At 42.1% G+C, this 17,549-nt stretch overlaps 1 protein-coding gene across 1 annotated transcript; it reads right to left on the reverse strand.

Moving 5' to 3' along the window:
- Positions 1-370: 370 nt before the first annotated feature.
- On the reverse strand, positions 371-1,619 carry LOC124173999. Its single transcript, XM_046553153.1, has 3 exons — positions 1,410-1,619; positions 1,082-1,289; positions 371-1,001 (listed from the first exon to the last, which is right to left on the reverse strand). The coding sequence occupies exons 1-3, from the start codon at positions 1,617-1,619 to the stop codon at positions 844-846; spliced, it is 576 nt and encodes a 191-aa protein (XP_046409109.1). The 3' UTR covers positions 371-843.
- Between the last annotated feature and the right edge of the window lie 15,930 nt (positions 1,620-17,549).

Genomic DNA, 17,549 nt, shown 5'->3' on the forward strand with positions numbered 1-17,549 from the left:
GGAACACGGCACTCAGGCTAATCTCAATCGATTAGGTCGAAATTAGATATATCGTAACTCGCGCGATTGAAAAATGTATCGAACGCAACACAATCGATAGCCTCCGACCGTAGCGAGAACCTTGATACGAATCATTATGAATTGTAAGTTCTCAATAGGTAAATAACACCATATCATGAATTCTAATTACCATGAAAGACTCACGACCGACAAAGTTTTTGTCGGTTTCGAGTTTTTCATGGTAATTAGAATTCATGATATAGTATTATTTACCCATTGAGAACTTACAAAACTTACTCGGCCACTTAAATAACTCTGCGAAAAATGAGATTCTCATGGCTAATTCACGCATCCCCAGCATCCAGAATTCTTAAGTGGCTCGTACTTACATGGAAACCTTGAGATGGGTATGTAAGCCCCATTTCAATCATCCGCATCCGTTTTCCTAAGTCTGAATGGAGGTGAAAATTGTAAGGAAGAGGTTAAATAAGAGGTTGAGATCCTTGTATGTGAATTTATTTGCAAATCAGGTGACAAATTTAATAAAAAGTTTATAATATTATCATTATCAAATAACAATATAATTAATATGAATTTTTTTTATAAAGTTAACCTTCTTCTCAAATAGGAAATAAAAAAGAAATCACTTATACAAATAATATTTCTTTCATAAAAACATAAGAATATTCTCTAAAAAAAATGTGGACTACCGTTTACACATATGTACCATTAACCAAAGGCTACCAGCATGTCCTTCCTAAAAAGAAATAAAATGAGTAGTGAAGGTTTTCTACAAAAGTGTAAAAAATTCAACTAAAAATTATAGCATCTGATATGGCCCTGCTATAAAGCCCTTAATTTAAGTGCTTCGTAGGAGGCCATTCTTGCAGCCTTCCCTGCCTCTGTTCGACGCACTGCTTGGCGCATCCATTCGCCCATCCGACTCCTAACTTCGTGGATGCTGGGGTCAATAACTCCCTCTCCTTTTTCTTTTACTGTCACTGCAAAAAGGATAGAAGAATTTAAGAACGTATTTCGAGCCTGTTTTATCATAATGTAACATGACGAATCAAGAACTTACAACAAATAGCATGTATTAGATTCGGGAATTTGGTGGAAAATGCGGTCTTTCCATGTGACCTGCCTGTCATTGAGTACATTGTCGCCAACTCATTTGTTAACAAGGCAACGCAACAGTCATTCACGCATCTAGTGAAAGATGCAGCCCCTTGTTCCTTCCCAGCAGACCCTGGCAAAAAGGTGGAGTACCTCTTCTTCAAATAATCAATCTGGATAACAAAGCAGACAAAAATATTAATCAATATTATGGAATAAAGAATTACTAACTTTTCTAAATGTTTGGAGGAAAGTTATCTTTGCCATGCACCACATATGTTTGGAAAACTTACCAAAAACTCCCGGTACTTCAAATCAACTTCAATGTCATGCTCCACAGCTAACAAATTCCTTTCGGAGGTTGCAGGAAGCTTGTGGAGGGACTCATATTCACTTCCATATGAAGCACCACCCTTCTGCTGCAGCACAAGATCCATTTTTACAGTGAGCGCATCAATTTTCTCGCTGAGGCTTGCATGCTCCACATTCATCTGCCCTTTCATTTTTTTTAATAGCTGACACAGTATCTGAAACAAATAATGTCTTTATTTTTCATACATCCAAACAGGAAAAATTTGAACTTTCAATATATTTTGCCTAGCTTTCATAAAACACCAAGTACAACAGTAATAATGACAATAATAATATTTACTACGGGCATATACCCAATTTAGAACAGAACATGTGAGTACATATATGTCAATATAGCTCTAAGTAATTAATAAACTCTTAAAATTTTAATTATTACATGAGAAGAGCACTAAAATATGAATTATATTAAAACAAAAGATATTACCTACTGAATTAGCATGAGGTCAGACAGTATTCGAAAATCGTAAAATACACTTCCTCTTAAATATGGAAAGTTCATTGCTAAAAATATCAATGTTGCCATCATGGGAATATGTATTATACAGTAAAACCTCTTTACATCGTTATGGAGGGGACCAAAATTTGGGCAATTTGATGTATGGAGGTTCACTACAGAGAGGTTTAAGTGATAGGCACCATTTTTTCATATCCATCGGAAATGAAAGGCAGTACCTACTGTCTTTTAAACCATTATATTTATGTGTTTAAACAAACATGCATGCATTAGTGAACATATTTTTATTATTTAATAATTCCATAAAGGGAGCGCTATGGCATGATTTTTACCATGCCATATGATGTGGAAATGATGCGATCCCTCTCAATTCAACAGTCACTTAAAATGATTAGGATAGTTGGATTCCTCTTTTCTTATTTACTGTTAGGTATGCCCTCATATTGAACAAAATGGTCACAACTAATGATTAGCGTGAAAATTACAGCATATTAAAGGTGTATGTATAAGAAAAAAAGTGAAACATTTATTACTGAAAATGTCATTCTATGTACGTAATCATGGCTGAATTCATGGTCTCTTGTTGTCTTGGCACGACTTGCGGAGGTAGTTAGGCAGTCTCAGGGGTGTCTCCTTGGTATGATAATAGTAGTGGTTTTAAGATATAAAGAGGTTTGCCTATAAATTTACGTGTAAATCAGACGGGACTGTAGGGGTGGTATGAAGCATGGAGGTTTACGATGTAAAGAGGTTCACTTCATAGAGGTTTTATTGTACATATATTAATAGGTTAGAAAAAAGTTCAAAAGAAATGTTTAAGAATTGTAAATTTTTATGCTGGATTTTCAACAAATGATGTCCCATTTGCAGAAACGATGCAGATATTGAATTTAAATCCACTTCATGTTCGACAAAATCTAGCTGAATTAAAATTCATATACAATCTATGCAATGACTTTATTAACTGTCCATCCATACTTCAATTGATCCCATTTAATGCCACATTTTTCATGTTAAACCCTGTAGTAGAAATTTCACTTTTAATTCACCACTAACCAGGATCCCTCCACTATATAATTCCCTTTCTTAACAAATTTGTCTTTTAATTGATTAGTAATCCTAGAAATAAAGTGTAACATACCAAAAGACTTACTAACAAGAGAGGAGATATGGTAACTAAAGGTTTGGATTAATATGAGTAAAGACAGGTATAAAACTTATTTGGTATGATTGAAATTTACACTTGCCCATATCATTGAGGCTAGCACGAGGTTGAGAGGTATTCTGCACAGGTGAACACACTTTTGGCCCAACTTCCGCAGCAGCTGTGTTGCCCAACCCAATACTTTCTGACCTTTGCTGTGGAATACAAATAGTCATACCTAAAAAAATATAATAATAAAGGATTTATCAGTTAGCTTAGGTTTCTCAGCAGGGCTAAATTCATTGAATTCCTAAGTTAAAAATTTTCTTCAAGGAAACAGCTCCACTGAACATGTTAATATTGAGTTACTCATCAAACTGATGATTACAAGAATACATGTATGAAGGTACACTACTCATGGATGGAAGGCTAGTCAGCCTTTGGCATTTTATGACAGCTAAACCTGGTGAGAAACCTTGATGAATTGACTGTAGACTAGTTGACTTTTCACGAAAAACTTACTTGAAATTATTTGAGAAAGTCAAATCCAGTCGTGAGTGTGATCACTTAAGAATGGAGCATTACAAAGTGTATATCTGGAATCATTATCCTGAAAGAACTTTCATACTACTGTCTACCATCTATTGTCAGGAAGCACTAAAATCATTACCTACTTAGAGCAATGAAAACAATAACTAATAACAAATGATTTACTCTTCCAAACAGATGCTGAAAAGGATTTTTTTTAGCTCAAAAGAGCTTTCATTTCAGAAGATGTGTCTGAATCTTCGAATCTGAATTTCCTACCGATTAAGGCATTGCTTTCTCCTTTGCTGCATGACTGAGTAATATTTATGCCAGAAGCAAATACTCTCGGCTCTGCAGCTTGTTGAGAGATGGAGGCATCCTCCGTTACTAATTCCCTACTTATTTGCTTGATAGGAGCATGAACAGCAGGCACAGTGCTCTCCAGCCTCTTGGGTATCCCCAATTTCGCCACTAATCTCGTCCCCTTTCCGGGAAACTTCCAGGAGCAAGGGGGCCTCTCACAACAGCACTGAAGGACAAAGTTAACAGTCAACTACTATTTTCACCACTTGGATATTTTTTAAATGTGTATTGCCAGCAAAGTAGCTCGTAGACTTGGTTTAAACTTGAAAAACCTTGAAACTTAATAAGATCTTACAATTACATTTCAATCAAAATCTTACTTTTTCAAATTAAATGTTCATTAAAGCACATTTTTATTTGGCTGGAATTTTACAATATAGAAACTGCAGCCTATTGCAAAAATTTCAGAGTTGAGGCTGTGTGCTTTCGCAGGAACATAAAATGCAAAAAAAAATAAGGTGCTGTTTTTAGCACAAGGACAATATCTGATTTGTCCTGTAGATTTAAATAGTAAGACAGCTTTTGTCTCATGGCACCACAGAATTGTCAAGACTAATTAAGTTTATTAACTATGCATGCTACTTCAGGGCAGTTATTGAATGCGAAGGATGTCTATCACTGAACTACATGCAAGCAGAGCGGGTTACCTTGGTTTCGTTTGCATGAAAAACGACATAGCAACAATTCGGGCAAAATGAAATTAGAGAAGGTCATTTCCATTTGCAACGGAATTGCTTTTAGACAAAACTAGGCAAAATGATAATTCCATAAAATTGTATAATATAAAAAAATTGCAAAACTTCTAACTGGTTTCTGTATTTGATTTGAAAACTGTCATTCTCTTTATAAACAAAATTAATCATTAAAATACCTTCTAATATGCTCAAAATTAACATGTGATTGAATTACTTCCAGTATACGTACAATACATGATGTACACCAGTGTATTTTTCAATGATAATTACATGCTGTACCAAAATGTGTATTTCCATGGCAATTACACTATGTACCAGATTGTATATTTCCATGGTAATTACATTTGTTACAATTACATACACAAGCTGCCTTCCACCTCAGTAGTTCATTAAGTGAACGTGTTTTCCTAACAAATTCACAAGGGATATGAGGTGCAATACTTACCGATCAATACAAATAGTTAAAGCATAGCTTGGTCCCAAATGGTTGTATTAATTAAGAGTAAATTATTATCTATTTTAACACTGAATTAGACATTGCATAGCCCATGGGCTATGAAAATCTAACCCTAGAGCCTGAGTTAATAAAATTGTTCAATGATAATTGCCAGTGAAATTTGCACATCTGCTAATATTCCACTCGAATTCATCAAAATGCAAGCCAAAATTTATGCATGGTCCAGCCTCAGCTACTAAAACATACCCGCCCAGGCTCTTGAGTATTTGAAATATTGGTTTGGGATGAGCAAAAGTTTCAACGTCAATTCAGTTGGTGTATCAATCTAATAAAAATTATAAGTCCTGCCAAATCACCATGTTTATGCTGGCCAGCATAAACATAAAGAACAATATCTCTTAAATCACATCTCAGCTATTATCATGCATGAAGACATCACTACAAGGAATTTTGGAGGCAGGAATGAAAAAAAAACACAGGAATAAAATACAGATATTTTATTAGTCAATCACAATAATACCTGCAATTCTCTTTTGTTACCATGAACTACTTTGGTGAAACAAATACAGTCATTCTCTTTAGAACAAAGCAAAGAACAAAGTGAATTGGCGGAAGCCATAATATCTATCTTCAATATATTGTTATATATTCAACTATAGTTTCTCCAACGAATGTCCATTGTCACATCATCCATTTACAAAACACAAATCCACATCCACCATAAATCTTTGTAAGCACTAAGCTTATAGGAAGGGCCAGGTTCGTAGAAGGCAGAATGAGATGACAAGTCTGGTTCCACACGTTTAATTCAGAGCACAGTTACAAACTCCCCCTTCGAGATACCGCGTAAGACTCCCCGTGTCTATTCCCTCCAAGAGGCTTCCTTCCGTGTCGCGTCCGTCCCGTGACCCTCTCGGCGTCCTCCTATTGGCTGGAAAAGGCCGCAAGATCATGCACATCATACGCCTTCCCACGCCAAGATACTGCAACGTGTTACGGCATAAAGTGTTGGAGGAATACGCGGAGACCAATTCCCACGCGAGAGCAAGTTGTTAATCGGAGTAGGGTGTCAGAGTCATGCACGAGGATGGATCCCACGCAAGAGGTTGCAACGTGTTATGAGTTTCAGATACTGGACCCATCACTCGAACGTGACTCTGCGATTCTTCCATTACCCCAAGAGCGAAAACCGAGCTGACACAAGACGGCAAGCGACACCCTTACATCTCATTTCCCCCCAAAAGTGAATCGCTGAATAACAAGGAATTATTTTTTATATTCAGCGATTCATCCAAATGAATTCAGCCCACAAAATTTAGATACATATAACTATTACAATATAAGAATTAAAAAGTTCATGTTCCATTGAAAATTCCAACAAAAAAAACACTTCAAGTTCATATTTGCATTAAACACTATGGTAATAATCACTCTTTCTGCAGAACCGATATATGATAGAAATAGATAGGTAGACCAATAAACACACCCAATATTCCATCCACAAAATTCAGCCCACAAATTGAGATACATATAACTATTAAAATACTACCCACAAAATGTACTGTCCATAAAATACATAGTTACGCAAATTATAAAGTTTATGCAGCAAACACCCTCTAAAATTGACTACTAATGATATAAGAATTAAAAAGTTCATGTTCCTATTGAAAATTCCAACTAACAAAAATACACATTTCAGTTAATTTTTGCACTAAGCACTATGGTAACAATTACTCTTCCTGCAGAGCCCATATATGATAGAAATAGATAGAATAAAAACAGACCCCAGGCTAAATTCCCACTTGCTCTACTGGCCCTGCACCCACCTCCTCTCCGGGAGCTTCCAAGCTCGATAGCGTGACGCGCACATTCTTCGCATCGACTAATCTCCTCCGCCTCTTCCTTTCGGCCGCTCCACCGATGCATTCACTACCGACCCACGACCGCTTCCAATATAACAACAATAAGAGCACTATTATCCCAACGGCGCTCCCCAATCCCCCAATAATTCCCCAATTTCCATTTTTTGTGGAGGTGCTAACGGTCCTCAGTCTCCCCAACCATTTGGTGAAATCCACTGGGCGCCTGTGTGTCATTAATTCCCGCCCCAGTTCGTTTCGCAGATCCTCCAGATTCGAATCATTTCCAAGATTTATGCCCCCCCTTTCCTCGTCTATCCTCACATCCGGAAATATTATTTCCAACAATTTACCCTTCATCTCACTCCGTTGGTAACCACTTGCCAATAACTTAAAATTGCTTCCCACTATGTCACAGTGGCTGACATTTGTAATTATGCCACTTCCCTCGAGTCGGCGAGAGTCTGGCCTACTCGCCGTGGCCGAGTCTCGACACGCAACTGTGACATAGGATGGGCTTGGCATAGAGTAAATCCACCCTTGATTCACTCGGTCGAAATATGGCTCAGTAAAATTAATCCCTTCCCTTTCACACCCCTTTGCTCCCTTCCCTATGAACAAGTCGTACTCACAACTCCTCCAAGACCCGGTTCGCAATAAAAACTTTGCCGGACACGTATAAATGGGGCCCTTCTGACAATCAAACATCTCGTCTTCATTTAGAATAGTATAATATGACCGATCCCCGTTCACTAACAATGTGTCTCTAACCCTCCATTTTCCGAAAACCATCAGTTTGTGATGCCAAACTGGGAAAGGTTTAAGTTTATAGCGTTCAAACATACTATCCTTACTTCCCAAAGGGATCTCCACAACCAACCGCAACCGGTCCTTGACCACTACGGCCGATGCCTTCGCCATTTTATAATACAAATATAGTGATTCGTGGTCACAAGGAGCTAACATATGGAGTGGGGGGTTAATGTTATCACGAATTCTTTTGATTATTCCTAAAAATTTTCCAGGAGGAACTAAAGCACTACTAAGGCCTTTATACACGCTGTTTTCCAGCGACATCCTTAACCCCACGAGGTCAATCCTCACATTAACCAGAACGTGACCAATTTGCCTCAATGCCTCCTCAGTACCTATCATTTGCCTCAACTCTCGGTTGGTCTCTGCTAATCCTTGAATTAACTTTCGACTATTGTTCGCTTCGCTAATCAATTCCGACACTAAATTTCGTAAAAATCGAGTGTTGTTTGTCACCCTCTCCTCTAACCCTGCCAAGATTATAATTTGGTTTTGTAGCTCTCCCCGAATTCCCTCACCGTCTACCTCTAATTTAGAGATTTTCTCCTCAATTCTATGGAGATCCTGTTCATCCAGTGTACCGAATACTGTTTTTAGGACTTGGCCTCCAAAATTTATCCAACCCCGCCTATTTCTTCGCTTCTCGACCAAGTCCACCAATTTCTCCATCTCCTCCTTGACATGTTGGTATTCCCTATTCATCCTTTCTAACGCTAAAATATATCCCCGACCATAGCTTTGCCTAACTTCCTCTCCCATCCTACCTCTTACTTCATCGAAAATGATTCTAATCCTTTTATATTCCTCTTTCATGGAACCCAGATCAAAATTTATAACTACCATCCATGAATGTTCAGTTAACACTACATCCCGCTGTCTTTCAAACAATATTCCACTATTCAACGGCATCACCTCTTGGCCCCTAACAGGGTCCAAACCACAACACAATAAACACACCAGCCAACCCAAAATGTTTAGGGGTCCACCATATCCTCTTCTTCCTCCTCCCATCTTGTCAGCGCCTCCCGCGGGCGTAGATAATAGCGGTGAGAGGGTGCGGGAGGGGGGATCACGTAGGGCGGTGATTCGTGACGTCCTCTTCTGGGTCGTAATCTGTGAAGATAACGACGGGGAAGGGGAGGGGGGTCAGTGGGGACGACTCCTTCCGCCTCCAATGGGGGAGCGGTGTCGTCTTGATGAGGGGCAGGGGGGGTGGGGATTGAGGACCACAGGGGGGGGCGGGCACCTCTTCTCCCTCTATGGCCACGACTTCCCCTCTCTCCGCGCCGCCTTCTCCTCCTCCTGCGCCTTGCGTCACCAGCTGATCCCCTCGGTTCTCCACCCACTCGTCCTCCCAGTGAAGGGGGGTGTTTACAGCTGATGTCGGCTCTCGCGAAGAAATGTCACCTGGAAGAAATTTTCGTGGCCGTCCACTGGGTCTATCAGCAATATTCCCTGTATTAGGAGGGGGAATAGGGCCATGATAAGGCTTAACACGACTTGTGTGCACAATAAGGGTTCGAAATGGAAGTTCCAACAGTATATTGCACTTCGAAGTTACCTTCAACACGCGATACGGGCCCTTCCACGGTCTATGAAACTTTTTTACTTGCCCCACTTTCAAACAAGGATCACTTAAGAACACGTAGTCGCCTTCCTTATACTCCCTCACCTTACCCCTTCCCTTCACTGTTTCCCTCCTTTTCTTTACCGCTAAGCGATCATTTCGGGCGCATTGTTTCCACATTCCCTTCAACCTCTCTCGTAGACCTGTCACACTAGGGTGTTCCTTCCCTGGGCTACTTGCCCCTAAACAATTGAAAGGTGATGCCATCTGTTGTCCAAACACCAACTCATGCGGGGTGAACCCCGTGGTCCTGTGGTTTGAGGTGTTATACGAGCAAACGGCAAACTCGAGATGCTTCCCCCAGTCATCGTTTCGTACGTTCACGTAATGGCTAAGGATCTTTGCGATTGTCCGATGCACTCTCTCAACTCGGCCATTGCACTCTGGGTGGAACGGGGATGTCCTTAGCTGTTTTACATTCAGTAGCCTACAAATCTGTCGGAACAGATCAGACATAAAGTTAGTCCCCTGATCCGTAAGCAATAATTCCGGCACCCCAAATTTTAAAATCCATTGTTTTACCAGTGCAACGGATACGGTTTCAGCCGATTGGTCGGGCAACGGCACCATTACCAAGTATCTCGTAATATGGTCTAGGATAGACAAAATATAACGATTCCCATCATTTGTCCTTGGAAGGGGGCCCACAATATCAATGGCAATAAACTCAAAGGGTTTATTCGCCGCGGGTAGCGCCTGCAAAGGGGGTTTGCACTTGCCGTAGGGGCTTCGCTGACTACAAGCTATACAACTCTTTACATACTCCTTGATATCCCCCTGAATCTTGGGCCACCAATAGTCCCTTCTGACTCTACTCGTAGTTGCGTGTACTCCAAGATGGCCCGAAAGAATGTGATCATGACACTGGCGTAACACTCCCTCCCTGCAGTTTCGTGGCACCACTATCTTATTTCCCCTTTGTGTCTTTTACAAATAATGCCGTCAATCACAACAAAATCATTTTCATTAGCCCACTTTATGCATTCTGGGTCTCGTTTCTGTTCTTCTCCAAAATTAATTATTTCCTCGGCCGATACGAGGCCAACTTTTCTACTCAGCGCGTCAGCATTTGCATGGGTTTTACCCGATCTGTGCACCACCTGGTAATCATATTCACCCAGTTTTAATGTCCACCTCATCAATCGACTATTAGGATCCTTTAAATTGAATAGCCACGTTAGTGCTGCGTGGTCCGTCACAATAGTAAATTTTCGTCCCAGCACATAATGTCTAAACTGATTGACAGCCCAAGTTATTCCGACCAATTCCTTCTCTGTTGTGGTATAATTCAGCTCCGGTTTCTTAAGCTGCCGTGATGCAAATGCTACCGGGTGTTCCTCGCCGTTGATCACTTGGGACAGGATGGCACCTACTGCAAAATTACTAGCGTCTGTTGATATAGTAAATGGCAAGGAAAAATCTGGGTATACCAATACGGGACTACTCGTAAGAGCTGTTTTTAAATCTTCCACTGCTTGATCGCACTCGGGAGTCCAAACGAATGCGCTACCCTTTTTCAATAGCGACGTAAGGGGTCGGGCTATAACTGCATAGTTTTCGATGAACCGACGGTAATAATTCGTGAGGCCCAAAAAAGATTGTATCTCCTTCACATTTTTCGGAGTAGGGAATTCCTTTACCGCTGAAATCTTGCTAGGGTCCGGGAGAATACCTTCTGCACTAATTATGTGTCCCAAATAGTTCACTTGTGATGAGGCAAAGTGATATTTAGATAGTTTTAGGGACAACCCTGCCTTTTCTAGCCTCTCGAATACTCTTTCTAAGCGCGAAGCGTGTTCCTTTATGGAGCCGCTAAAGACGATGACATCATCGAGATACACCAGGCATTCCGTGGGAGCCATCCCCCTAAAAACTCCATCCATAAACCGTTGGAAAACGCTAGGGGCGTTTCTAAGACCGAAGGGAATTCGGAGGTATTCATACAGCCCATTATGCACGATGAAGGCGGTTTTCTCACGCGAGTCGGAAGCCATCGGGATTTGGTGGTAACCCGCAGTTAAATCAAGTGTAGTGAAATATCTGCATCCCCCCAAATAGTCTAGTGTTTCAGTAATGTTGGGTAAGGGGTATACGTCGGGTTTTGTTATCGCATTTAACGCGCGAAAATCTATGCAAAACCGGTACTTCGGCTCTCCGTCCTCAGATTTCTTCGGAACAATCACAACGGGCGAGGCCCAGGGGCTATGACTTGGCACTATTATTCCCCCCTCCAATTGTTCCTTCACAAAATTGTCTATCAATGGCTTCAAATGATGAGGGGTTCGGTAGGGTCTTCTGTAAATGGGCCGAGCATCACCAGTGGGAATGTGGTGTTCTACCAAATGTGTGGCTGGGGGTGTGCCCGATGGCGAGAACAATTGACTATACCTTCCGATTAAAGGCTGCAATACCGATTGTTCCTCCGCGTCTAGATGAGACAACTTCCTTGCGATCTCGTCCTTAAAATCATCCTCACCCGGCTTGCACACGGAAATATGCGCGTCCCTGTCAATCCCTGTCCCTCGCACTCCACTTTTGTCCCACCCATTATTCACATCATCCTCCAATTCACTCACTATTGCGATCACTTTACCCTTACTCAAAGTTACATCTATCATTCCAAAGTTACTTACTTGGATCTTAGCACCCCCTTCCTCATCCACCTTACAAACACACCTGGCCACCTAGCAATCGTCCAATTCCAGCGCTGACTCCACCATGCACTCATGGCCCTCTCTCCAGCCGCTACCAAGGGGAAGAGTCACGAGACGGACGCTCCGAGCTGGGATCATCTCTGCCGACACAAGGCGTACCGGCATATTCACCCGTGGGCGGCGCCATTTCCTCCCCGCATCTCCCAGCTCCTTCGCCGTGGACCTCGTCGTTGCGTCCCTCGGTCTCTCCTCCGTGATGTCCGCGGCTCCGCTTATCCACGCTCGGTCAGCCACGCCCTCCATCCTTATCTCCATAACGGCCGGGCACGCTCCCTGCGGTTCGCCGTCCGTCATCGCGGAAGTGGTCGCTTCGCCAACCTCCCTCGGCCGCGGTGGGGTCTCCGCGTGCTCTTTACTTCCACTTTCGGTTAGACAAATTACGCGTCCGTCAATTGTCAGTTCACCTCTACTCACGTCAATTATCGCTCCAATTTCGCGGAGGAAGTCTATTCCTAAAATTCCCTCATGGCCCCCCAAATTATCTACAACCTGAGCCTTTAGGTTATACACTTTATTACCGACAACTAGCGGTACTACCACTTCTCCGAAGTTCCAAATAAGCCCTCCATTCAGTCCTTTTATCCTGAACTGAGACCTCTTCGGTGTTCGGTCCCCACAGCACTTTTTAGTTACAAGGCTCACTTGCGCCCCTGTATCAACCAACATTCGTCGCCGCATGCCTCCACACGTCACAGTCACCGCCAAATCTTTCACATTCCCGTCGCGGTGCACACATGGGAGTACGATCCTTAATTGGGGCCGTTGCGGGCGACTTGCTCGGCCCCGGAGCCGTTTAACGGCATCTCAGAACGCTGGCTGAAACTACTTCGCCCTCGCGCCCGACAGCTTTTAGCCCAGTGTCCTTCCTTCCCGCAATTAAAACACTGCATTCTGCCCCGCTGTTTACAGTCCCTTGCAAAATGCCCAAGGCGGCAACACGCGTGACAAGCTCCATCACGGACCGCGAAAACGCTCCTCTCCTCTCGCCCCTCCTTCACCGGTCGGATCCTCCGCTCAGCTTCCCGCACGCGCACGGCTGCGGATATAGCAGCGTCGAAAGTCTCTGGCATAAAGAGGCGCGTGTGCTCCCCCACCCTACCAGGAAGGCCATTTAGGAAGGCGTCTAAAGCTCTCTCATCAGCCTCCGCACGACGAGCTGCCGCTGCGGCGGAATCTTCCTCTTCCTTCCATGTATGACTATTTATTTCGCGGATACGATACGCGAACTCCTCTATCTGCTCCGCCGGGCCCATTTGTATGTTCGCCAACATCTCCCTGTAGAATCTCCTATTCTTCACCCCCTGGTACCTCTCCAACAGCACCTTCTTTGCTTCGGGGTAGGTCAAGGCATCCCCCGCTCTTGCCTTCGCCCTCAGGAGATCCGCGGCCCCACCGCGCGCGCGAAGTGTGACCGCGCTTAGCCTGTCTTCATCATCCCACCCTCCCAGCCTTCCCACCTGTTCTACTTGCGAGAGGAACGCTTCAATGTTTTCACCCGTGGCTCCCGAAAAACTGTCGATTGCCGATAACATCGAGTAGGACTTCCTCGAGTTTTCCCCTGTCCCAGCCACATCAGTTGTACGGGCTCTATAGCTGGCGTTTTCTTCTTTGAGGGCCCGTAGCTGCGCACAAAGCTCATCCACGGCCTGTTGGAGCTCCATTTCTCGACCCGATAGACTAACACGATTCGACATTGTCACTCACCTTTTCACGTCTGGCACTACTGCCCTTCGGGAGATCCCACTTCTCAACACCAAATGCAAGCACTAAGCTTATAGCAAGGGCCAGGTTCGTAGAAGGCAGAATGAGATGACAAGTCTGGTTCCACACGTTTAATTCAGAGCACAGTTACAAACTCCCCCTTCGAGATACCGCGTAAGACTCCCCGTGTCTATTCCCTCCAAGAGGCTTCCTTCCGTGTCGCGTCCGTCCCGTGACCCTCTCGGCGTCCTCCTATTGGCTGGAAAAGGCCGCAAGATCATGCACATCATACGCCTTCCCACGCCAAGATACTGCAACGTGTTACGGCATAAAGTGTTGGAGGAATACGCGGAGACCAATTCCCACGCGAGAGCAAGTTGTTAATCGGAGTAGGGTGTCAGAGTCATGCACGAGGATGGATCCCACGCAAGAGGTTGCAACGTGTTATGAGTTTCAGATACTGGACCCATCACTCGAACGTGACTCTGCGATTCTTCCATTACCCCAAGAGCGAAAACCGAGCTGACACAAGACGGCAAGCGACACCCTTACATCTTGTCACTTATACCACTGTGCCTTTCAGTCTTCTGGATCATAGCTTGGTAAATGAAGAAATCGCACCTTCCTCCAGTCTGGGCACCTTTAATTCAACACGAATAATCTCCCCATCTTCTCGTGCAAGGCCACAGATTCTTTTCTGATTTCACTCGCTGTGAAGTGAAGCTCACACACCTAAAATTAATAAATAAGAAAATACGATGTAAATTACTTAGTCATTTCATTTCCAATGTAAGGCATTTCTGCAGGAGAAATATATATATAACCGAGTATATAACTTAGGGCGTAAATAATTCAAACAGCTTTTCAACTCAAAGTTACGAATGTATAGTTAAATAAGCATTTTTAACTGAGTACTGAGTTTCAGACGCATAAAACACCAAAGGGCCAGCTAAGAAAGAATATTCAATACTATAACCTTGGCTGCTAAATTATAATCCCCAGGAACACCTTCAACCACACGTTTACTGAACGAAATAATACAAAAAAAGGCAACTATAATAAAAGAATTTTCAATTGAATTGCCGCTACAATATTTTAAATCACCACTTAGAGTATTGGAGATATCAACATCCCCAAGCCACTACTAGCTAGAATGACATCCAAATAATTACACCGTGAAAGGGTACATACCTTACTGTTTTTCGTGGAGGTTAAATTGTCTCTTCTGATCGCCCGAATCTACTTGGTCTCCAACTCGAGCTATTTTGGAAAGCTAAAAACTTGAACTTTGGGTCCACTGGAGTTTTCTTCGCATCCCGGTACCAAACACGTGAAAATTCACAAACACACGTTTCTGAAGCCCAACGAATGAAATTCAAGAATAAAGCAATATTCACTATCCTCAGAAACTTTAATTTTCACCAACTAACACCACAAAACCAAAAAAGTGGTGAAACGTAACGTGAATTCATTCTTTCACAATGGCAGCCGCCACAACACGACAACACCGTTTCAGAAGAAACAATACTTTGTTCAAAGATGATGATATGAGTTAACTCATAAAAATCGATAATGCGCGACTAGGCAATTATTAGTTTTCAGAGTAAATGTAAATCCAAGAATATAATTTTCCTTAGCAGTGTACTATCCCACATGTTATAATTAATACTTTTGGTCGCTAATATGAGCTCACAGGTTTATGCATTATACCGGTATGTATACAACAATATACATCAGTAAATTTCTACATAGTAACGCTGTAATATAGCATTAATAATTTACAAAATGCATTGTTTAGTATTCATAAAGTTCCTTGTCAAATACATTATGTACGCGAGTTCTTGTGCTGTGTGGGTATTATATGTCATGATTTCAAACATCTTCTAAACTCTGAGAATCCAAGTAGAATTTGAAAACTGAATAATAACTCTGAGCAATGTTTGAGCAATTGCTTATGTTAGCACATTCTGTCAAAACTACATATTAATAATATTTACATTACAGTCATTAACAATCACATTACGGAATTATCAATGCTTCTTGTTTCAAACTCAAAAATTATTTAACTTCTAACAACTATGAATCAACAGTGAGCAAATTAAGACAAGTTGTTATAAGAAAATGTAGCTTCTATACATGATCAAATTCCCACTGCCTATGAACTCGGACCTTAATTTCCTGGCTGTTTCAGGCTGACTAACCCTTCGAGCAGCCATAGGTTACAAGATACACTAACAAGACACGACATGAAACATTGATAAAAGGGGAAATGTTATTTTCCACTCATTTCCAAAAATCAAACACTGATTTCATAAAATCCAATAACGTTGATTTATCATGATAAAATATTTCCATCCTACATTTTAATTTGAAAGAAAAAGTTGACACTTTCATGGAAATGCCCGGAACTTACCCTGATAAGCTCGGAAGTAACTGCGGTGGTCCTTGTGGCACGAACAGACTCCAACAAGCTTGTACTCTTTGGATTCAGTCTTCAATGCACCAAGATCGACTCTCGTGGAAAGCTTAAACCTCAAGCTTTCGCTTAAAAAGCTGCACTCAGCTCGCAGTTGCGAGAGTGTTTGAGAATTTGAATTTGCCCGCATTAAGTGTATTATGTAGTTCTAAGTTGTTGGCGCTACATGCCTTTAGGGATCAGCGCCACTGAGGCATTGCGTATTTTTTTGTACATTCTTCTACATCGTCCGCTCTCGAGTCAGACATCTACTGCCCGGCCGAGAGCGAACATGCGGAGCAACGAAAGAGAATAAAACCAGCTACCGGAGAAATTTCTTTGCTCATTCCGTTTTACATGGAACATTTTTGGTCCTTCGAGCCGGATAAGCTGGTGCTAATTGCTGACAGACGAACTGGACTGAAATTCGTCAACCTTTTGCTGAATGAACGATAAGTTACTTTTTTTTATTTCTGTGAATTCTTGCTTGGTGTCTGATTGCTGACTTTTCGTGCTAATTTCTCTACTGAGGAACGCATGTGCTATAAAGCTTGTGATTTCAATCACTTTCTGACCAAATTACGGGCTACTTCACTTGAACACGGACCACGTGTGCTTCGAGACGCGACAGTCAAACGCTCCTGCTATTACCCCACTTAACTGTCGCCCCTCATGCTGCTCGGCGTAAAACTGAATGTGTTGCTTCGCATGGCGAATTCTCTTAAGAACGTGCTTATGTTCTCTCTGCTTGCTCTAATATCGCTTCATGCTTTCTATATTTGCTTATAATGACTTAATTCGTCATTCTCTACCGTGTGTGCTTAACTGCTTACGAAATCAAGGGCCGCTAAAGTCACGATGGAGTCCTTTAAATTCCAGCAGGAAAAACTTCTTCGTAAAATTACGAATTCTTTCACGAACTTTAAGAAGGAAGGAAGAGCCAAAATGACTCGGGGTGCGTGTGAAGTACGCTTAGAACAATTAGACGGGTGGTGGAGTCAACTTACTCGCGACCACAGTTCAATGATTAGGTCAAAAGAAGTTGACTTCGAGGATATTTATTTTAAAGACGAATTCTTTGAAGTGGCTGAAGAAAGTTATGTCTCTCAGAGGGGAGAATTTAAGGAGTACTTAAACTGCTTGACGAGGGGCGAATTTTCTAATACAAGAGAGAGTGCTTCAAATGTGATCCCCGGGGAAAGTAATTGTAATGCTCAGCTAACTAACTTACCTCGATTGAACTTGCCAAAA

This window comes from Ischnura elegans, chromosome 2 (assembly GCF_921293095.1).
Source record: "Ischnura elegans chromosome 2, ioIscEleg1.1, whole genome shotgun sequence".
Lineage (NCBI taxonomy): Eukaryota > Metazoa > Arthropoda > Insecta > Odonata > Coenagrionidae > Ischnura > Ischnura elegans.